Source organism: Dipodomys merriami, unplaced genomic scaffold (genome assembly GCF_024711535.1).
Source record: "Dipodomys merriami isolate MVZ:Mamm:240054 unplaced genomic scaffold, mDipMer1.0.p SCAF_128, whole genome shotgun sequence".
In the NCBI taxonomy this organism is placed as follows: Eukaryota; Metazoa; Chordata; class Mammalia; order Rodentia; family Heteromyidae; genus Dipodomys; species Dipodomys merriami.
In genome coordinates, this window is record NW_027202582.1 from 2,335,637 (window position 1) to 2,356,834 (window position 21,198).

At 54.1% G+C, this 21,198-nt stretch overlaps 2 protein-coding genes across 3 annotated transcripts; one reads left to right on the plus strand and one right to left on the minus strand.

The window, feature by feature from the left end:
* Nucleotides 1-9,699: 9,699 nt before the first annotated feature.
* On the minus strand, nucleotides 9,700-13,045 carry LOC138824323 (cofilin-1). The gene is made up of 4 exons (XM_070018132.1): nucleotides 12,913-13,045; nucleotides 10,824-11,131; nucleotides 10,568-10,644; nucleotides 9,700-10,374 (listed from the first exon to the last, which is right to left on the minus strand). The coding sequence occupies exons 1-4, from the start codon at nucleotides 12,913-12,915 to the stop codon at nucleotides 10,262-10,264; spliced, it is 501 nt and encodes a 166-aa protein (XP_069874233.1). The 5' UTR covers nucleotides 12,916-13,045; the 3' UTR covers nucleotides 9,700-10,261.
* Nucleotides 13,046-14,151: 1,106 nt separating this feature from the next.
* On the plus strand, nucleotides 14,152-20,977 carry LOC138824322 (crossover junction endonuclease MUS81). Of its 2 annotated transcripts, XM_070018130.1 has the most exons (17): nucleotides 14,152-14,750; nucleotides 15,448-15,654; nucleotides 15,751-15,880; nucleotides 16,103-16,188; nucleotides 16,504-16,602; nucleotides 16,755-16,823; nucleotides 16,961-17,046; nucleotides 17,854-18,000; nucleotides 18,160-18,255; nucleotides 18,360-18,481; nucleotides 18,721-18,818; nucleotides 19,527-19,643; nucleotides 19,735-19,830; nucleotides 19,985-20,113; nucleotides 20,191-20,294; nucleotides 20,646-20,729; nucleotides 20,806-20,977. In XM_070018130.1, exons 2-17 carry the CDS (start codon nucleotides 15,520-15,522, stop codon nucleotides 20,870-20,872), a joined length of 1,665 nt encoding a protein of 554 aa, XP_069874231.1. In that variant the 5' UTR covers nucleotides 14,152-14,750; nucleotides 15,448-15,519; the 3' UTR covers nucleotides 20,873-20,977. The 2 variants fall into 2 exon arrangements, with proteins under 2 accessions (XP_069874231.1, XP_069874230.1); XM_070018129.1 differs by lacking the exon at nucleotides 14,152-14,750 and having other exon boundaries at nucleotides 15,281-15,654.
* The last annotated feature ends 221 nt before the right edge of the window (nucleotides 20,978-21,198 follow it).

Sequence of the window (21,198 nt, forward strand, 5' to 3'; positions counted from 1 at the left end):
TCTATTACTCAGTTCCTCATTAACAGAAAAAGCCAGAAGTGGCACTGTGGCTCAAGCGGTAGAGTGCTAGCCTTGAACAAAAGAAGCTCAGGGACAGTGCCCAGGCCCTGAGGTCAAGCCCCAGGACTGGCAATGAATGAATCAAAGAAAGAAATATAAACAAATGCAAAAAACCCAACAACCAAAACTTTACTGTTTAAAGAAGATAAGAGAAAATCCATGAAAAATTTTAAGCACCATTTAAAATAGAAATCACGGGGCAGATCTAGCCAGAGCCAGGTTCTAGGGGCTTACATGTGTAATCCTAGCTACTCAGAAGGTTAAAATGTGAGGATTGCAGTTCAAAGCCAGACCAGGCAGAAAAATCTCTTGAGACTCTTCTCTCCAATTAACCAGCAGAAATATGGAAATGGAGCTGTGGCTCAAAGTGGTAGAATGCTAGCCTTGAGCAAAAGAATTTAGCAAGAGCACCCAGGCTCTGGTTCAAGCCCCACAACTTACCAAAAAATAAAAAAAAAACTAACAAAAGGTATGCAGGAAAATATTAACACAGTACTGAGAAGCCGGGCGCTGGTGGCTCACGCCTGTAATCCTAGCTACTCAGGAGGCTGAGAGCTGAGGATCGCAGTTCAAAGCCAGCCCGGGCAGGAGAGACCGTGAGACTCCTATCTCCAATAAAACCACCAGAAAACCGGAAGTGGTGCTGTAGCTCAAGTGGTAGAGTGCTTGCCTTGAGCTGAAGAGCTGAGGGACAGCGTCCAAGCCCAGAGTTCAAGCCCCACGACCGACCAAAAAAAAAAAAAAAAAACAGTACTGAGAAAAATTAAAGACTCAAGTAATTAGAAGGGTATTTGGTTGGAAGATTCAGTTTCTGTTTTTCCCAGATTAATTTAGAGATTAAATATAATCTCAATCAAAACCCCAATAAACTTCTTGCAATAGAAATTAGCAAACTGAACTTTTCTGGAAGTGTAAAGGACCTATAATCGTCAAAATGATAATGACAAAGAACAAGAGTTGGGGTATAGCTTTAATTCTAGCACTGGGGAGGCTGAGGTAGGAAGATCATGAGTGACACTAGCCTGGGCTATATAGCAAACCCTATATCAACACACACACACACACACACACACACACCTGGGCTATATAGCAAACCCTATATCAACACACACACACACACACACACACACACACACACACACACACGTCCAGATGGCTGTTAAGAACATAAAAAGCTGCTCTACCTCATCCCTTACCTGGAAACACAAGTTAAACCTCCAGTTAACTATTACCCTACATATCTGTATCAATGTGGCAAAAGTAAAAATGACTAACAAGTCTTAGTACTAGTGAGGGTGTGGCACAGCTGGAACATTCATGCAGCGCTGATGGGAATGTGAACTAGTTCAATCATCTTGAAAAACTAGCAGTATCTGCAAAAAGCGTTTAATTAAAAATAAGCCTGCCTATAATCAAGAAGCACTTCCACCCAACAGAAACAACTCTTCCAAACACACACACACACCTTCCCAAAAGAAGCAGGAAACAACATTCAACATTCATGAGAGTTTTATTCTAAACAACCAACAACTTCTCCTCAATAGAATGGGTAAATAAACAATAAGGTTCCAGAAGAGAATAGTACAGTTATGAAAATGACTGAGCTTACTCAGCAACATAGATGAATCTCACTAAAGAATAGCCAGTCATCACGCCTATAATCCTAGCTACTCAGGAGGCTGAGATCTGAGGATCTCTGTTCAAAGACAGCCCAGGCAGGAAAGTTAGTGAGACTTTTTTTTTGTTGTTTTGTTTTTGTTTTTTGTTGTCTGTGGGGCTTGAACTCTGGGCCTGGACACTGGTCCCTGAGCTCTTCAGCTCAAGGCGAGCACTCGACCACCTGAGCCATAGCACTACTTCTGGTTTTCTGGTGGTTCATTGGAGATAAGAGTCTCACAGGGGCTGGGAAGGTGGCTCAGTGGTAGAGCGCTTGCCTTGCATGCCTGAGGACCTGGGTTCAATTCCTCAGCACCACATAAGCAAAAAAAGAAAAAAGCCGGAAGTGGCGCTGTGGCTCAAATGGTAGAGCGCTAGCCTTGAGCTGAAGAGCTGAGGGACAGCGCCCAGGCCCAGAGTACAGGCCCCATGACGGGACTCCCCCCCCCCCCAAAAAAAAAAGAGTCTCACAGGAACTTTCCTGCCCGGACTGGCTTTGAACCATGATCCTCAGATCTCAGCCTACTGAGTAGCTAGAATTATAGGTGGCTCTGTGAGACTCGTCTCCAATGAACCACCAGAAAACCAGAAGTGGTGCTGTGGCACAAGTGGTAGAGTGCTAGCCTTGAGCTGAAGAGCTGAGGGACAATGCCCAGGCCCAGAGTTCAAGGCAAAGACTGACAAAAAAAAAAAAAAAGAATAGGGACAGAGCCAGGTGTAGGGATGATGCTTATAATCCTAGTTACTACTAGGTACAGGAGGCTGTGCTCTGAAGATCATGGTTCAAAGCCAGCCCAGGCAAGAAAGTCTGCGAGACTCATATTTCCAATTAACCACCTAAAGCTGGAAGTGGAACTGTGGTTTAAGTGATAGAGCGCTAGCCTTAAGCACAAAAGTTCAGACTCATCTCTAGGTACTGAGTTCAAGCTAAGGACCAACTCAAAAATAAACAAACCAGAGGCTGTTTGCTCTTGCCTGTAATCCAAGCTACAGCTGAGATCTAAGGATCACAGTTTGAAGCCAGCCCAGGCAGGAAAGTCCATGAGACTCTTATCTTCAATTAACTGAAAGTGGCACTGTGGCTCAGGATAGTACACAGACCCTGAGTTCAAGCTCCAGGACCAGCAAAAATAAATAAACAACAAAATGTGAGTTTAGATAGATATAGATAAGCAAAAATAATAATAATAATAAATTTAAAAAAGAAAGGAAAAGCCAGGCTTTGGTGGCTCACATGTAATCCTAGCTACTCACATGTAATCCTAGCTACTCAGGAGGCTGAGATCTGAGGATCTCTGTTCAAAGACAGCCCAGGCAGGAAAGTCCATGAGACTCTTATCTCCAATAAACTACTAGAAAACAGGAAGTGACACTGTGGCGCAAGTGGTAGGTGCTAGCCTTGAGCTGAAGGAGCTGAGGGACAGGGCCCAGGCCCAGAGTTCAAGCCCCATGACCGACAAGAAAGAAAGAAAGAAAGAAAGAAAGAAAGAAAGAAAGAAAGAAAGAAAGAAAGAAAGGAAGGAAGGAAGGAAGGAAGGAAGGAAGGAAGGAAGGAAGGAAGGAAGGAAGGAAGGAAAGACAATGGAAATAGCTCAATAAGTGACTTCAGTCACTTTGTTCACAATGAAGAGCCAGGAGCAGGAGACAGGCACAGGATTTCTGTCTATGTAGGAGGAATCCTAGACTACATGTGGGCTGGGTATGGCCTGGTTTGGGGGCCCATAGACCATTAGGAGGCCTCATCACAGAGACTGTCCCTCAAAGTGTGCCAAGGGCAGTCAGAGGAGAAAGGAAGCTGCTAGGTGTGGAGGGTTGGTGCACATCTCTAATCTGATGAGCAGCAAGTAGGGTGGCCGGAGTCTCTGGTCTCAGTATTACTGCACAATGGCCTAGACACAGTAGGTTTCCTAACATGCAGGTGAGACCAGAATACAAGCAAAAGGGCTGGGCGTGGGGGGAGGGGAGGGGGAGAAGCTTGAGTGGTAGAGCACTTGCCTAAGAGAGGCCCTAGGTTCAATTCCCAGTACTGCAACAATAATAAATAAATGAAGCAAGCAAAAGAATTACTTGTGCATATGGAATTTGTATATTCCATAGCTTAATTCAGGAATGCAAAGAATATAAAGCTTGGTGCTTTGCTGGCCTTTATTATTATTATTATGGTTGTTTTTTTTTTTTTTTTTGGTTGTGGGGCTTGAACTCAGGGCCAGGGTACTGTCTTTGAGCCTCTTTGTGTTCAAGGCTAGCACTCTACCATTTGAATCACAGCACCATTTCTAGTGTTTGGGTGGTTAACTGGAGATGAGTCTCATGGGGACTTTTCTGCCCCAGAAGACTTAGAACTGTGATCCTCAGATTATAGGCATGACCCGCTGGTGTCTGGCTTTCTTTCTTCTTTTTTTTGGCGGTTGTGGGGCTTGAACTCGGGGCCTGGGCGCTGTCCCTCAGCTCTTCAGCTCAAGGCGAGCGCTCTACCACTTGAGCTACAGCACCACTTCCGGTTTTCTGGTGGTTTATTGGAGATAGGAATCTCACGGTCTCTCCTGCCCAGGCTGGCTTTGAACCGCGATCCTCAGATCTCAGCCTCCTGAGTAGCTAGGATTACAGGCGTGAGCCACCAGCGCCTGGCTTCTTCTTTTTCTTTCTTTCTTTCTTTCTTTCTTTCTTTTTTTTTTTTTTTTTAACTCAACTCTCTTTAAGCTTTGGTGAAGGGATCCCTGGGGTCCCTTCCCCAATTGGACCAGAGCTGGGCAAATAGTTGAGAAAGGAAATGGGACTAGGAACCAAGAAACTAAGTTTAGAGCTAGGTACCTCAGAGGGAGAATACTTACCTAGCCTTGGTAATACTAGCATCACAAATGAATGAAATAAAGAGGGAGAAGGAGAGGAGGGGAGGAGAGGGGAGGGAAAGGGAAAGAAGGAAGGAAGGAAGGAAGGAAGGAAGGAAGGAAGGAAGGAAGGAAGGAAGGAAGGAAGGAAGGGAGGGAGGGAGGGAGGGAGGGTAGAGCTCAAATATGCCCATGTCACTGTGCACATGACACTGCCCTTAGACAAATTGTTTGGCCTCTGGTGGTCTCAGCTTTGACATCAGAAAGCCAAGAGGCATTCTTCCTGCCTCTGAGGATGGGAGGTAAGAAAACACTTCATAATTATAACGTGCTCCAGGCAAGAGTGACTTATGAGTGTCACTTGTTATTGACTCTGAGCCACTAAGAAAGCAGCCCTGCTGAAGGACCAGAGCCTGCAGTGAGGAAGTCTTTCACCTTGCTTTGCCACTTAGAAGTGAGCATCCTGGCTGGGCTGTGGTTACTTTCATCTGAAACCTAACCATCTCTCTCCCCTGCCTCATCTGGTGTACGGAATGGGGAAGCCCAAAATGTGGTGCTTTAAAGGCTTGGTGGAGCAACATCAAGGGAGGAAAGACCACCAGGTCTCAGTGGTTTGGCAGCATGAGGGGTTGATCTGGCTACAGGGCTGACACCCATATGGAAAATGAGGAGGGGCTGGGAAGGTGGCTCAGTGGTAGAGTGCTTGCCTTGCGTGCCTGAGGCCCTGGGTTCGATTCCTCAGCACCACATAAGCAGAAAAAGCCGGAAGTGGTGCTGTGGCTCAAGTGGTAGAGCACTAGCCTTGAGCTGAAGAGCTGAGGGACAGCGCCCAGGCCCAGAGTTCAGGCCCCACGACCGGACCAAAAAAAAAAAAAAAAGAAAATGAGGAATATTCCAGCCTCATAGTAAGGAAAGACCTGGTTGGGCTGTTGCCAGCAGGCCAGGCATGTGGGTAAGGACTCTAGGTTGTAATGGACTCGAAATCCATCCCCCCTTGGACTCCTCCAGTCCCTCCCAAGCCAGATCTAAGGCTTTGACAGACTAGCTGCAGAAGCTGAGTGAGGGAGACAGCTCCATCACCTAGGGAGTTTGCCAAAATGAAGCAGGCACTGCAAATATGAGTGCCATGCTGGGCGCTGGTGGCTCATGCCTGTAATCCTAGGTACTCAGGACGCTGAGATCTGAGGATCGCAGTTAGAAGCTAGCAGAGGCAGGAAAATCCATGACACTTTTTTTTTTTTTTTTGGTCGGTCCTGGGGCTTGAACTCTGGGCCTGAACACTGTCCCTTAGCTCTTCAGCTCAAGGTGAGCGCTCTACCACTTGAGCTACAGCGCCATTTCTGGTTTTCTTGTGGTATACTGGAGATAAGAGTTTCACAGGGGCTGGGAAGGTGGCTCAGTGGTAGAGCACTTGCCTTGCATGCTCGAGGCCCTGGGTTCGATTCCTCAGCACCACATAAGAAAAAAGCCAGAAGTGGCGCTGTGGCTCAAGTGGTAGAGTGCTAGCCTTGAGCTGAAGAGCTGAGGGGCAGCACCCAGGCCCAGAGTTCAGGCCCTCCGACCGGACCCCCCCCAAAAAAAAAAAAAGTTTCACAGACTTTCTTGCCCAGGCTGGCTTTGAACCTTGATCCTCAGATCTCCCTGAGTAGCTAGGATTACAAGCATGAGCCACCAGGGCCCGGCCCGTGAGACTCATCTCCAATACACCATCAGAAAACTGGGAAGTGGCACTGTAGCTCAAGTGGGAGTGCTTGCCTTGAGCTGAAGAGCACAGGGACAGCAACCAGGCTGAGTTCAAGCCCCATGACAACAACAAAAAAAGTCCATGAATCTCTTTATCTCCAATAAACTACTCAGAAAAAGCCAAAAGTGGCACTGTGGCTCAAGTGCTAGCCTTGAGCAAAAGAAAAATCTCAGGGACAGCACCAAGATCCCCAGTACCAGCAAAAAAAAACCAAACCAACAAAAAAACCTCACACAAAAAAACCCACACAATTGCGAAGTATGAAGTCCTTCTACAGCACCTGCAGCCCACCCCACAACTTCTAGTCAGGCACTGGTGGCTCACACCTGTAATCCTAGCTACTCAGGAGGCTGAGATTTGAGGATCACGGTTCAAAGCCAGCCTGGGCAGAAAAGTCCATGACTCTTATCTCCAATAAACCACTAGAAAACCGGAAGTGGCACTGTGGCTCTAGGTAGAGCGCTAGCCTTGAGCTGAAGAGCTGAAGGACAATGCCCAGGCCTAGAGTTCAGGCCCCACAACAACAGAGTGAGAGCAGGCCTGAGTTCAAGCCCCAATTTGGAGGCGGAGGGGTGTGGGGATCACAATTTTTTTTTTCCTGTTTGTCAGGAGGCTTGAACTCTAGGCTTAGGCGCTGACCCTCAGATCTTCAGCTCAAGGTGAGCACACTACCGTGTGAGCCACAGTGGCACTTCCGGTTTTCTAGTGGTTTATTGGCGATAAGAGTCTCATGGACTTTCCTGCCCCGGCTGGCTTTGAACCAAGATCCTCAGATCTCAGCCTCTTGAGTAGCTAGGATTACAGGCGTGAGCAACTGGCACCTGGCTCACAACTTGTTTTTGGAATACAGCCAAGACCCAGCCCACTGCGAATGCCAGTGTCATCCCCTGGCAGGGAGCTAAGATGGGGCAAAGGTGCGAGGCTGGGAAAGAGCTCCCAGTGGACTCAGGCTCATGTGGTCATCTCCCAGAATGACGTGTGACTCAAGTGGGAGGTGCAAACATGCTGTAGCACCTCATTGTCTCTGTACGCTCAGCTGAGGGCTCGAGGAACAGGATCACCTCTGGTAGATTCTGAGGAACTTTCTCACATCTGCAGATGAATTATTGGTCACAGCAGGTCAGGGCTCATGGTGGTCCCTGGGCCCCTCCCTGGAGTCCAGACCACTGCAAGGTTGAAGCCCAAGCTGGCTATGGGAGGGAAGCCACTGACAGACACCGTGCACTGCTGTGTGGCTAGACTGGGTAAGAAGGGTTCTGTCCTCTCCCTTAAGCGGTGGATTTGAACACAAGAGGACCTTTCTTCTAGAATATCACACCCACATCTGAGATGCCTGCCTGAAGACAGACTGTTATGTACTCCCAGTATATGTAGGGTCAAGGGCCCCTGAACCCCATTCCTCCCCAGCCATTCCAGTCCTTGGAGGAACAGGGCATGACATCTGGTTATAGCCTTAACACCAGGGGAGCGGGGCTGATGTATGGCTCTGATGGGGGTTTGTTCCCCAATAGGCATGGGGGATGGGTACATCCTTATCTCTACTGTGCTGACCTGGCTGGGAACGAGGAAGCCCATCAGCTAAAGCTGTGAGGACTCCTCACTCCTGTCCCTGTAATACTGTGTGTGCTCATGAGGGGCCATTTGCTGTTGGCTCTAGGTGGGAGCTGCAGAAGCTCCTACAGAGGTTTGGGGAAGGGAGAGTCCCAAAGGGCTGAGGGCAAAGGGCAAGGTTTGAGCTGCTCCCAGACTCCTGCCCTCCACCTCCTAGCTTCCTCAAATGTGCAGAGCTCTCCCAACAGCTGAGGTTGTTGAGTGCTGCGTTCTGAGCCAGGGGCTCCTGGTGAGCGAGACCTGGGAGAGAGCAGAGCTGTCTGCCCTCAGGGATGATAGGCAATGGTGGGGCTGGTGGCACCCTTGGCTCCCACTTCAGGCTGGTCTGGTCTAGTGGAGTTGATGATCTAGCTTTAAGCACGAGTGGGAGATGGGTGAGGGGTGGAAGTAGTGTAGGTGTGGTCGTTGCCTGAGCTGCCGCAAGGGTACTTCTTAATCTTCCTGTTAGTGTGTGCTAATCTTCCTGTTAAAAGAACCAACCCCTCCAGAACCTATACAAGACAAAGTCCAAGCTCTCAGCCTGCCCTCTGGCAAGTGCTTATTGCCTGTCTGTGTGAGTCCTATTCTACCCTCAAGGCCCAGGTCAGAGGCCACTTCCTCTCAAGGCTTCCCTGGCCTGTACTGAGAATCAGGTTTTGATCTACAGTGTTTCCATATTGGATGCTGGGGAGCGGGGCAGGGGACCTCACACCCTGTACCAGCCCCTCCAAGCCCCCTCCCCAGTCCTCACCTTCTTAATGTAGAAACCAGAAGGCAGAGTGAGTGGTCTCTGAGGATGGAAACTGTCAGACAGGCTGCTTACACATAGGCAGCCAAGGCAAATGGCAGTCCCAGAGCACCCTCAGAGACCAGGAACTGGGAGGTGCGGCTAATGCCTCTCCAGACGCTCCACCTGCCACGCAGTGACACCCCCCCCACTGTCTAGCAGCTGAGTGGAACCGCTTACCCTGCCTCTATTTCTCTTTAGTCTCCTCCCCAGAACTCAGACTTCCAAGTCCTGCCATGTTTCCTCTTAGAATAAGAACCTCATCAAGTTGGCAGCTAGGCCAGAACGCTCCCTCCTTGCTGATCCTCCTAGTGTAACCCCCTCCTTCCTACAGGTATGCATAGTGCTGAGGGTCCAGATAGTTACCTGCCTTCTCCTCTGCTGATTACCACTTTGCCCCGTTCTTTTTTTTGTTGTTGTTTGTGGGGCTTGAACTCTGGGCCTGGGCCCTGTCCCTCAGCTCTTCAGCTCAAGGCACTCTACCACTTGAGCCACCATGCCACTTCCTGTTCTCTGGTGGTTAATTGGAAATAAGTCTCACAAACTGGGTCTGAAGTCCTCCACTCCACCTGGCCAGCCCCACCCTGAGTGGACTCCAGCCACATCTACCAAAGGCCAAAGGCTCAACCTGGCCTGACTCATAGCAGCCCGTGAGCCTGGCCTTGTAATCTTGAGTCAGCCATCCAGGGACCCAACAAAACCTTAAAAGGTAGCAAGTAGCTCAATAGCCCACACACCTGGGTAGGACTGAGCCAAGTACCCAGTGGACTTCACTGCTCATCCCCTCTCTTGAGCTTCCATGAACGCAGAAGCCAATGGTCTAGCCCTCCCCCAGCAGTAACAGCAGACACTCCCCGGGCTCAGATACCCCATTCAACAGCCAGTATGGAAGTAATTACAGCCACACACCAAGGCTTCTGTCTGTCCCTGCAGGCTGGCTGAGGGTAGGGTACAGGACAGACAGCCAACAGCATCTTTTACCCAGCAAACCCTGTTAGAAATCCTGCAGACCCCAGCCCTGAAGAAGCATCCTGTTGATGAGGCTTTTTATTGTTGTATCTTTTTTTTTTTTAATTGACAGTCCTCACTGATCCTGCCTCCATGAATGGCCAAGACCAGAAGAAAGGGGGGGTGGGGGGGAACCAGCCGGCGCGGGGGATGGGGGTCATCTCCACAACATTCCATTTACACACAGAACTAAACAGACAAGCACAGAGTCACTATTGCGGTTAGAAGTTGGCAGCATGGGATGGGGGAGGAACAGGTGGGGAGTAGGGATATTGTTAAAAAAAAATACAAGCCTCCCTCCAAACTGGGTGCAGGGGAGAGGGCAGAGGATGGGACATCCTCAACCAAAAAAGGAATGAGAAGATCAAAAGCGGTTTGGAAGAGCCAGAACCATCAGGGATGGAGGAGAAGGAAGAAGAGGAAGGTCCATGGGGTGAGGGGGCTGTTTGGCAACTGGGGCGAAGGAATTACCCTCCCCCTGCTGGGTTCCCCCCCAGCCCCTCCCGTCTGGCAGGAAGGGAGCAGCCTGCAACCCCCAAGGGCAGGTCTGGGGCTGCCAGATACTCCAGGCAGGGGGCTGGAGGGGGCTCACAAAGGCTTGCCCTCCAGGGAGATGACAGCACTGCCTCCCAGCTTCTCCGCCAGGGTGCATCGGTCCTTGACCTCCTCATAGCAATTTGCTTGTAATTCATGCTTGATCCCTGTAGGAGAGAGGGGAGCATCTGTGAGAGAAAGCAGTTCCCGAGTCTGGGAAGCAGCCATCAGAGCAGATGGAAGGGCATAGAAGGAAGGTCTGGCCCAGCAAGGCAGGGAAGACTGGAGGAACCCCGTCATTGTCATGTACTCTACCCTTCAGCCAGGGCTCACGCACACAAAGGTACCACCATTACATACCTGTCAGCTTCTTCTTGATGGCATCCTTGGAGCTGGCATAGATCATTTTGCTCTTAAGTGGTGCACACTCAGGGGCCCTGTAGACAGACAAACCAGGAACTTTTGCAGCAATGGTCCTCAGCAACAGACTACTCTTCAAGAAGCCCTGGGGCTGGCCTCTATCATTTACTAATGTTCCCCACTGAGGGAACATTTTGTCCCCACCCCCTCCCCTCAAAATGGCACCTCCAGGAGTGCTTCTGAATGAGGAGCTCACCAGAAGATGAACACCAGGTCCTCCTTCTTGCTCTCCTTGGTCTCGTAGGTCGCGTCATAGAGGGCATATCGGCAGTCTTTGTCTGGCAGCATCTTGACAAAGGTGGCATAGGGGTCATCCACAGTCTGGCCCACATCACCTACCAGGATTTCCTTGCCCTCTTCCAGAATAATGTTTTTCTTGTCCTCACTCAGGCAGAATAGCACTGCCTTCTTGCGCTTCTTCACTTCCTCTGGCGTTGAAGACTTGCGCACCTTCATGTCATTAAACACCTTGATGACACCATCAGAGACAGCCACACCGGACGCCTGAGGGACAAGTCACACACTCACACCTCATGAAAGAACTGTCTCCTGAAGCCCCTGCTTTCTAGTATTAGATCTCAATCTGGGTAACAAAAGGTACAGCTCTCAGCTCATATTCACAAGGAGTCGGCTAATCCTCCTGCCAAGGTAAGACTTTTTCCCCATCTAAACCACTGCCCAAGAGAACCAGATAGGACATGCATAACTCCTCTGCACGGAGGGTACGGAAGTGGTCTCAGCCGTCTAGCTCAGCATCCTTACTGATTTTACAGGTTAGAAACTGGAGAGCTATGGTAAACAAAATCCTTCCATGAGCTATGAACTCAAAATTAGAACCTACTGGCTGAGCTCTTAAGAGTACTCAATCACAGCCTTTAGGTAGCAGAATTTCACAGAAACCAGACGGCCCAGACAGGCTTCACTCTCCTCTTCGAAAGGACAAACTGGGATCTGGCCATGATGCTGAAGCAGGCACTAAAGGGTGCTCCACCGTTAAGTTCACTAGAGCCGCTCAATACGGTTATGACACAAACGCCCCTCTCCCCAGCTAGGATCTTTCCAAAGGAGAATCACGGCCCTCAAATTCAAATCCGCTGGACAGCCCCCCGCCCCCCCAGCCTCCTCTGCAAGGGGTACAGGACCCTAGAGGTCGCTGACAGAACCCTGCTAGTGTCCTGGATTCCCCAAACCTCCTCAGATCTTTACTCGGCCTGGTGCCGAGGGCCGCCCCAGCCGGGAGAGGGAACGATTGTTCACGGTGAAGTCTGCCCCCCCCCTCGGGGAACTGCAGAGGAAGCTGGCCACGTGACCGTCGCTTCCGGAGTGGGTGGAGAGAGATGGGCTAGGCCTGCCCCCTCCACGGGAGAGAAATCTGTACCCCGGAGGCCACCGCAGCCCGGCGCCTCTCCTCACGCCGGGGCCGCCTTTGAGAATACACGAACTCGCGTGTCCGATTGGGGCTGGAGCCCGGGCAAGTGGCCGAAGCTTCAGTTTTCGAAGCCTTCGGGCTAAACGTAGGAGGCGGGTGGTTTCCGGGCGGTGCCCGCCTGGGTCACTTCCCTAAACTCGGCTCCGCCCTCAGGCCCCATCCGGGAGAGCTGGAGGCCCCGCGGGTCTCGAACCCCGGCCCCCCGAGGCCGGGCCGGAGCGTGTACGCACGCGCGGCGCCAGCGCAGCCCGGGGTGCGAGCGCGGGCGTAGCGGGCGCTGTGGGCTCGCGAGGAGGGCGGCCTCGGCGGGTCGCGCGCCTCGCCAACTTCTGGGTCTCCCGACACCGGTGCCCCCCCCCAGGACCCCCTCGCCCTTCCCGGACCCCGGCATCCCTGCCACCTGCTCCGGAGACGGAGCCGCCCGCCGAGGGAGGGTGACGCGGAGAAAGGAACAGCCCTTGGGTGGGGCGCGCGCGCTTTTCCTCCGCCGCCCCGGGGCTGGGTTTGGACGCCGCGTGCTCCCGGGCGGGCGGGCGGGCGGGCGCGCCGGCTCGGAGGATGCGCGACGCCGGAGGCTCCGCGAGGGGCGCGCGCTCGCGCCCGGACCCCTCCCCCACGGCTGGTGTCCGCGCGGGCGGCGTGGGGGAGGGGAGGGAGCCAGGGGGCGCGCGAGCGGCGTCCGGCCCGGCCCCGCACCCGCGGGCGCGCACGCGCGGCCCAGGGCCGCCCGCCGGTCGATGCAAGACCCGGTCTTGCCGGGGGGTCGGGAGGGCCGAGGTCGCCCTCTCCATCCCCGGGCGTCCGAGGGACCGACCCGCAGCCGCCTCCCCCGCGGGAGCCGCGGCCTGCCGCTCACCATGTTTCCGAAAGCGAAGAGAAGAGGGCGAGGAGAGCCTGGGAAAACCAAAGCTGCTGCAGCTGCTGTCGGGATCCGACTGAACGCGGCCTCTCCCGGCCCCTTCCGTTTAGTAGGAGCCGCACAATGAGGGGCGGGGCGGGCTTCCGGTGCTCCCTGCTCGTGCCGACGGGAAATGGAGTCCGAGGGTCTCGCACGGTCTTCGGGCTCCCTGGGTAATAGCCGGGGGTGTCGCCTGCCTCGCGGCTCCGCAGGGCCTGCGGGGAAATGTAGGCCGAGGGGCGGGGCTGTGCGCGTAGAGCGGGCCTATTGGTGGGGCTCACCAGGAACCGCTCCGGGGCGCCGAGGGAGGTGCCCAGCGCGGAGCGCAGTGCCCCGAAAATCATCCTCGATGGAGCGGCTCCTTCTTCCGCCGGGAAACGGTTTCCTAAGGTCCACCTGGCACTTTCTGGAAACCTAGTTTGAAAGTATCTTCAAAAAAAAAAAAAAAAAAAAGTATCTTCAAACTTTGCACCCTCCGTGAGCGAAGTAATTCTTGTCAATTAAACAGTCGAGCCAAATCTAGCTACTCAGGAACCTGCGATCTAAGGATCGCAGTTCAAAGCCAGCCCAGACAGGAAAGACAGTGAGACTTATCTCCAATTAACCACCAAAAAACCAGAAGTGGCGCTGTGATTCAAGTGGTAGAGTGCTAGCCTTGAGCACAAAAGTTCAGGGGCAGTGCCCAGACCCTGAGTTTAAGCCCTAAAACGGCACACTCACAAAAAGGAACAGGTCATATAGAATAAGAGGGAAACACACACACACGGGAATAGCTACAAGAGAATCTGAAAGAAGAGCTTGGTTCTTAACGTTTGGCAAATTCAGTGAAGCAGGACGGGTATGTGTATGTGTGTGTGCATTCAAGACTTACGTGCCCTTTGCCAGGCAGAGAGAAGAGAAAGACGAACCTAGTTGTCAAGTTGATAAATTTAGTCACTCTAACACTCAGAAAAACCGAGACACTATCTCTATGGGAACATGAGCCTAAAATTAAACATGTGGGGAACTTCCAGGAAGATTTCGTTGGCCTAGAACAACGACCGACCTTAGCTTCACTACAAGAAAATTGGGCAATGGAAACAGTCGGAGCAAGGGCGTTGGTACCACAAGCAGAATAAAGCGTGCAAGTGGAGAGCAACGCAAGGAGTGGGGGCTATTTCGCAGAGCATGCTGGGGGTTGTAGTCGGCAGCAGCGTCCACCGTCCAAGCTCCGATTGCAGCAGGTAGAAGAAGCCGCTGGACACCCCCTTCTCTGCCGCGTCCCCTCAGCACCCCGGGCTAAAGAGAAGACTAGCTCCACCGTTTTGTGAGCCTCGCAGTTTCCCAGAGCAACGAGGAGGGGGAAGGGGCTTCGTAGTTACCCTGGAGACGCGATCCTTCCGCCCCCGGCCGCGGGATGCCCTAGATGTCCTTATTAGGACAAGAGACTAGAGGGGGCGGGGCCGGCCCCAACTCCGGCTTCAGGCTCCTTATAAGGCCGGGTCGGGAAGGAGGCGGGCTCCGGGAGCCGGGCTGGGCGGGCCTGGAGCTAGGATTCGCCCCGCTCCTCGCTGCCTGGAGCCCGCCCACTTCTGGCCTGACAGCTGGCGGCCTGGGGCTGCTGAAACCCCAGACGAGACCTGTACCCAATTCACCTACATTTGTCCTTCAACCTGAGACCCCTGTGCAAGAGTTCGATCGTCAACCTCCGTGAGCCACGAAAACGAAGTGTTCTGTCTACTAAGCAGCTTCCTGGGATGCCATCACACGCCAATCTGGTCTCCCCAACCTTCCAGGAACCCCAGCACCTCTTAAAGGTCTTCTACTTATTCTCTGACACACACACCCACACCCACCCCGCCCCGCGCGCCCCTTACACTTAGCCTGGGCCTTCGGGGCACGTCCCTGACTTTGTGTCCCCCCCCCACTACATACACACGTGTCCCACGGCTCACCATTTCTTCTTAGATCTTTCAGCTATTCCTGTCTTACCTTTGTGCCATCCCCTACACTCCTTCCCGGATGTCCCATCTACAAATATACTTGTACTTGTGTTGCCCTGTCCGACTCTTCTCCAGCCTAGCTGGTCACCTGTCACCTCTGCGGGGGTGAGGCCGTAACTGCCAGGCTTAGAAATCTTCCGGGCTACTAATTTCGGGTGACAGTCCTCCCAGACGCAGGGGGCGCTGCCCCCCTCCGTTCTCCAACACGGAGAGGCTCCCCCCCACCCTTGCTCTCGAATCTAAGGCGAGAGGAAGGGGCGGGTCAGAGCTTCTGGCCTGGACGGGACGCTTCCAAAGGGCGGGTCCTGGCAGGGGGGTGGGGTCTGGGGAAGCCGAGGGGGTGGGGAGAGGGAAGATGGTAGCGACCCTTTCCCGCTGGGTCTCTTATGGAGTGGTGCGGGGATAGAGAAGCGCAGGGAGCGAACCTCTAGTTAGTGCCCAACAGGGGCCACGTGTTCGGGGAGGATCTGCCCTCACTCTTGCCTCAGCCCCCCCCCGCCCGCGCGCCCAGATGTTCGCGTCCTGACAGCCGCGCCGCGCGATCGCACCGGCGTGGGACGCTGAGGGTCCAGCCCCGGGGCTCATGGCGGCGCCCGTGCGCCTGGGCCGCAAGCGCCCCCTGCCCGCCTGTCCCAACCCGCTCTTCGTGCTCTGGCTGACCGAGTGGCGGGACGAGGCGGCCCGCAGAGGGCGCCGCACGCGCTTCGTGTTTCAGAAGGTGAGTCCGGTACCGGGACTGCCGGCGCCGGGGGCGGGAGGGCGCCGCCCGAGCCCGCGCTCCCCCTGACCGAGACCCGCACCCCTGCCCCGCCAGGCGCTGCGTTCGCTCCGGCGGTACCCGCTGCCCCTGCGCAGCGGGAAGGAAGCCAAGATCCTCCAGCACTTCGGAGACGGGCTCTGCCGGATGCTGGACGAGCGGCTGCAGGAGCACCGAGCGTCGGGCGGTGAGCGCCCCGGGCCGCAGCGGGTGGCCTGCCAGGGGCAGCCTCCGCGCCCACTTTGGGTGCCTTGGCTTCAAGCTCCCCAACTCCTGGAGGAGCTGCCACTTGGCCTGGGGTAGTGGTTGGCACTCTCTGAACCTCATAGATCTCAAATACAGCATAAACAGACGGACTCTGCTAGCTGCGTACTCCCCAAGACTCAAGGTTGATTTTCTTCTCCCGCAGGTGACCATGCTCCAGGCCCCCCGTCGGGAGAGAAGAGTCCAGCTATGGAAGGGTCACCTGCCCAAGACCAGGACTCTAACATGCCGGTGAGGAGGGGGCAAAGGGGGAGCGCTGAGAGTACGACTTGGTTTGAGAGATTCCTCAATGAATCTCTTTGAGACTGTAAATGGGGATATTGATAACAGAGAGGGAGCCATTTCCTTGCTGTGTTCTCTTGCAGTGGTGGCAGAACTGAGGCAGGGCCAGGCACAAACCTCCACCCTTTGTCTTTGCCCTACAACTGGTCTCTGTCTCATCCACAGGCTGCATGGGCCTGTGAAAAATGCAGCCCTTGCCAGGGATTGAGCTGATACTGACTGACTGACCATCATTCATGTCCAGATTCTTTCTGTCCTTTTCAGGTTTCTGCTCAACCCCAAGCAGGAGGCTCTGGTGGCTACTGGCCAGCTCGGCACTCAGGAGCTCGAGCTATTCTACTGCAGCTCTACCAGGAGCACCTGGTAAGTTGGCTGGCCACCCCAGCGGTGGGTGGGATGAGGCAATGAGTGGAGCTGTGGGCTCCAAGAAGCACCTGGTGATGGCAAGGCTAAGTTTTTCTCAGCCATTCAGGGAAGTAAAAAAGCAGCTCCTAACTTTTCCACCATGATTGCAGAACCCTGATGGCCACTCTTTCCTAACCAAGGAGGAACTGCTGCAGAGGTGTGGCCAGAAGGCCCCCAAGGTGAGCACCCAAGTTGGGCTGGAGTCTTTCCTTCATGGCAGTGAAGGACGGCATGAGGCCTTGTCCAAGTATGGCTCATGGCTGAGGGACACAGGAACCTGGAATACCAAGAGCTCTGTTTCTATTCCTATTTCCAGGTAGCCCCTGGGACTACTCGACCCTGGCCTGCCCTTCGTGGCCTGCTCCACAGGAACTTGGTCCTCAGGACACACCAGCCAGCCAGGTATGGGCCTGCTGCAGGAAGATACTGGTGGCAGGAATGAAGGAGCATGCACGGCATTCTGGCATTCTTAGTGAGGCTCGCCTACCCCCAGCAGTTCCCACACATGGTACTGCTGAGGTTGGGGAGGCCTAGCCCATCTCAGGAGCCTGCACTGTGGAAAAACGGAGCCTATGAGCAACTAAAACAGCAGAGGGAGCTCCATTGTTAGAGGAGCAGAAAGCCTTTGATGGGGACATGGCATTATTGGCATGTCTTTAAATCTGATTGGAGGACAGGCTCAGTGGCACACACCTGTAATCCCAGCTACTCTGGGGGCAGAGACTGGGGAATTGTAGTTTGAGCAGGCACAAAGTTACCAAAGCCACACCTGTAATGAGTGCTTATGATTCCCAGCCATGCGGGAGGTATAAACAGGAGGATCACAGTACAGGCTAGCCTGGGGGAAAAAATAATAATAATTGAGGCACTACTTGAAAAATAGCTAATGCAAGATGAGCTGGGGTTGTTGCTCAGGTGGAGAGGATTGGCCTTAAAAGTATGGGGCCCTAGTAGAATGCAGGAAGCATGCTGAAAGGAGGGAACGGCATGAGTGAAGACAAGGGGAAGGAGACGGAGGCACACATACTGCAGACTTCAGAAGTGACACTAAGGAGGTCCTGAGGAAGTTGGTCTGAGAGGCAAGAAAACAGTGGAAGAGGGACTGGGCAGGGAGGCCAAGGCGGGGTGAAGTTCACCTCACTAGGGGCAGCAGGAGACCTTGCCAGATGTGAAGAAGAGAGAGCTATGTGTGTCTCCTCCACCTCCCAGGTTCTCACTGACCCCGGAGGGCCTGGAGCTGGCCCAGAAGTTGGCAGAGTCAGAAAGCTCAAGCTCGCTGAATGTGAATGTGGGCACCAGGCCTAAGGAGCCTCCTGGGGAGGAACCAGCAGTGCCAAGAGCAGCCTCTGCCGAGCTGTGAGGAAGAAGGGGGGGAATTGGGGCAAGGGAGGGTGGGGGCTCCTACAAACGAAGCCAGAAGCACATTCTTAATTCTGTGAGCTGCAGCTCAGCCGAGCTGTGAGCTGTGTGTGCAGGGGTGCCCCTGGCTTCACACTCCGCCCCATTTCCTTGTAGTGGCACCAGTGGAGGAGAGGGCCAGCAGCCCCTGCTGGAGCTGAGGCCTGGAGAGTACAGGGTGCTGTTGTGTGTTGACACTGGAGAGACTCGAGGGTAAGGGGGGTGGGGGGAATAGTGGTGAAGCTGATGAGTAGATGCTGGGGGGGGGCGCCTGTAGTAGACCACCTTGACTTTGGCCTCCTTCCCTGTAATTTCAGGGCAGGACACCGGCCAGAGCTGCTCCGAGAGCTGCAGCGGCTGCGTGTGGCACACACAGTGCGCAAACTGCACGTCGGGGACTTTGTGTGGGTGGCACAGGAGACTGAGCCCAGAGATCCAGGTAAAAGGCTGTGGATAGGCCAGGTGCCCATGGCTCACACTTATAAGCCTAGCTATACCCTGTCATCTGATCGAAGTTCCAAGCCAGCCTGTGCAGGAAAGTCTGTGAGATCCTTATCTCACAAGTCCTAGTACTAGCACAAAAAAAGGGAGGGATCTGTGGATGGGCAAGGGTCAGAGACTAGACCTGGTGATGGGGGGTGTCACAAGTCAAGAGGACGCATTTTGGCTTCTTGGCAGCAAGACCTGGGGAGTTAGTTCTGGACCACATTGTGGAGCGCAAGCGGCTAGATGACCTGTGCAGCAGCATCGTGGATGGCCGCTTCCGGGAGCAGAAGGTGCCTTGGCTCGCAGGCCTTATCCTCCCACTGCCTGCCCCAGGCCCGTCTTCAGCCCAAAGCAAGCAGAGGGCACTGCTGAGAAGATTCCTCCAGTCAAAGCACCTCTGGCCTCCTTTGAGCTGAGGAGCATCTTAAAGACCCCAAGGGTGGCTCTGGTGGCTCATGTCTGTAATCCTAGCTACTCAGGAGGCTGAGATCTGAGGATCCATGTTCAAAGCCAAGCCCTCTCCCCACCTTGCCCCACCCCCCAAAGTCCCTGAGATTCTTATCTTTGGTAACCATCAAAATGTCAGAAGTGGAGGTGTGGTTCAAGAGGTAGAGTACTAGCCTTAAGCAAAAAAGCTGAGGGACAGTGTCCAGGCCTTGAGTTCAAACACCAGGACTAACATGAAAAAAGAAAAAAAAGACCTTATTGTTACCCAGTGCAGCCATCCCACATAAGGCCAGGGCCCCCAGTAATAGAAAAGCAGAGGCTATTCGCCGGCCTTAGGGTCAGAGGTCACATACAAGTCTTAGGGGCCTAAAGGATGGGTTCCCCCAGGAGTAGGAACACTGGTTGCACAGACCTCTCTGAGCAGGAGACAACTGGCAGGACTTGGGGTTACCTTGCAAGCTCGAATGTGGGGCATGCTAAACAGCCCAGTCACTTGGGCATTTGGGCCTGACCACCCCTCCCCCACCCCATCCCCCTTTCCACCTCCCCAGTTCCGCTTGAAGCGCTGCGGCCTGGGGCGCCCTGTGTATCTGGTGGAGGACCATGGCTCAGTCCATAACCTCAGCCTTCCTGAGAGCACGCTGCTGCAGGCTGTCACCAACACCCAGGTGAAGTGGGAGGGCAGGGCCAGGCTGGCAGGAGCCACGGCTCATGCCTCAAGCCGGGAGCCAGCTCTCTATCTGCTCTCCTCTTGCACAGGTCATCGATGGGTTCTTCGTGAAGCGCACTGCTGACATTAAGGAGTCAGCCGCCTACCTGGCACTGCTGACCCGGGCCCTGGAGAGACTCTACCAGGTGACGAGGGCTCCTGCTTGGCAGTGGAGCCTCGCTGTGCCTAGGCAGGCAGTGTGGGGGGGATGTCCATTTCTCAGGTTGCCTGGGGAGGCCCAGGACTCGGAAACACAGGTTGGGCGTTGCCCAGCTTGGCCTAAGTCACCTCTTCCCTTAGGGCCGCACCCTGCACAGCCGCCCCTGGGGAGCCCAGGGGGATCCCAAGCCAGGGGAGAGGCCCTCCCCAAACCCACTCTGCTCACTCCTCACCTTCAGAGACTTCAACGCAGGAGCCATCAAGAACAAGGTACTGCTCTTGCCTGGCCCCTGCTTAGGTGGCCCAGGGGCCCAGCCTGCCCCTGACCCAGGCCTCCCCAACCCTAGGCCCAATCTGTGCGAGAAGTGTTTGCCCGGCAGCTGATGCAGGTGCGAGGGCTGAGTGGGGAGAAGGCAGCGGCGCTCCTGGAGCGATACAGCACTCCCGCCAGGTATGCGCTGCCTGTGTGAGGTTCACCTTCACCAGGGCTCCTATGGAGTGAGCTTGGCTGTGCACAGATCCAGGCGAACCCTGGGAACTCAGGTCGATGGAATTGCGGGGGAAGACAGGAATGTGTGCTACCCGGTGCCAGGAGGTGGCTTCTTCGAGGAAGATGGGGAGCTTTGGGAAGCTTTGCTGGTTCGCACCCCAGGAACAGAGGGACAGACAGGATGGAGCAGGGCCTCAAATATCAGGCTTAGTAAAATATGCAGTGTCTAGACCCTGACACCCCAGACTTCCCTGTTCATGGTTCATGGTGCTGGTACATACAGATAGTCAGCGCCGTATACCCCACCCGCAGCCTCCTGGCCGCCTACGACGCCTGCGCCACCCCCAAGGAGCAGGAGATGCTACTGAGCACTATCAAGTGTGGGCGTCTGCAGAGGTGAGGGTGAGCCTTCATCTGGAGGGAGGCAGCCTAGGCCCTGGGCCAACCGTCCCCTGCCTTTCTCTTCCTGCAGGAACCTGGGACCTGCTCTGAGCAGGACTTTGTCCCAGCTCTACTGCAGCTACAGCCCCCTGACCTGAGCTACGTGTGCCAAGAGATAGACCCCAGTCCTCATCTTCCTTCTCTCCCCAGCCTTTCAACTGAGATCTTTAGGGCTACAATAAAAACCTTTGTGTCTGCAGCCTTATTATGTGTTATGGAGGAAATGCCAAGCCCCTAGACCCTTATACAATATGCAGGAACTTAGGAGTGAAATAGGTAGAGTCCAGTGGGTTTTTTTTTGTGTTTGTTTTGCAGTGCTGAGAAACACAGAGCACTGGGCATCCTAGGCAAGCAGTCTACCACTGAGCTACAGATATAGCCCTAGCCAGTGCTTTTAAGAACAAGTTCCTGTCCAGGTGTGGTA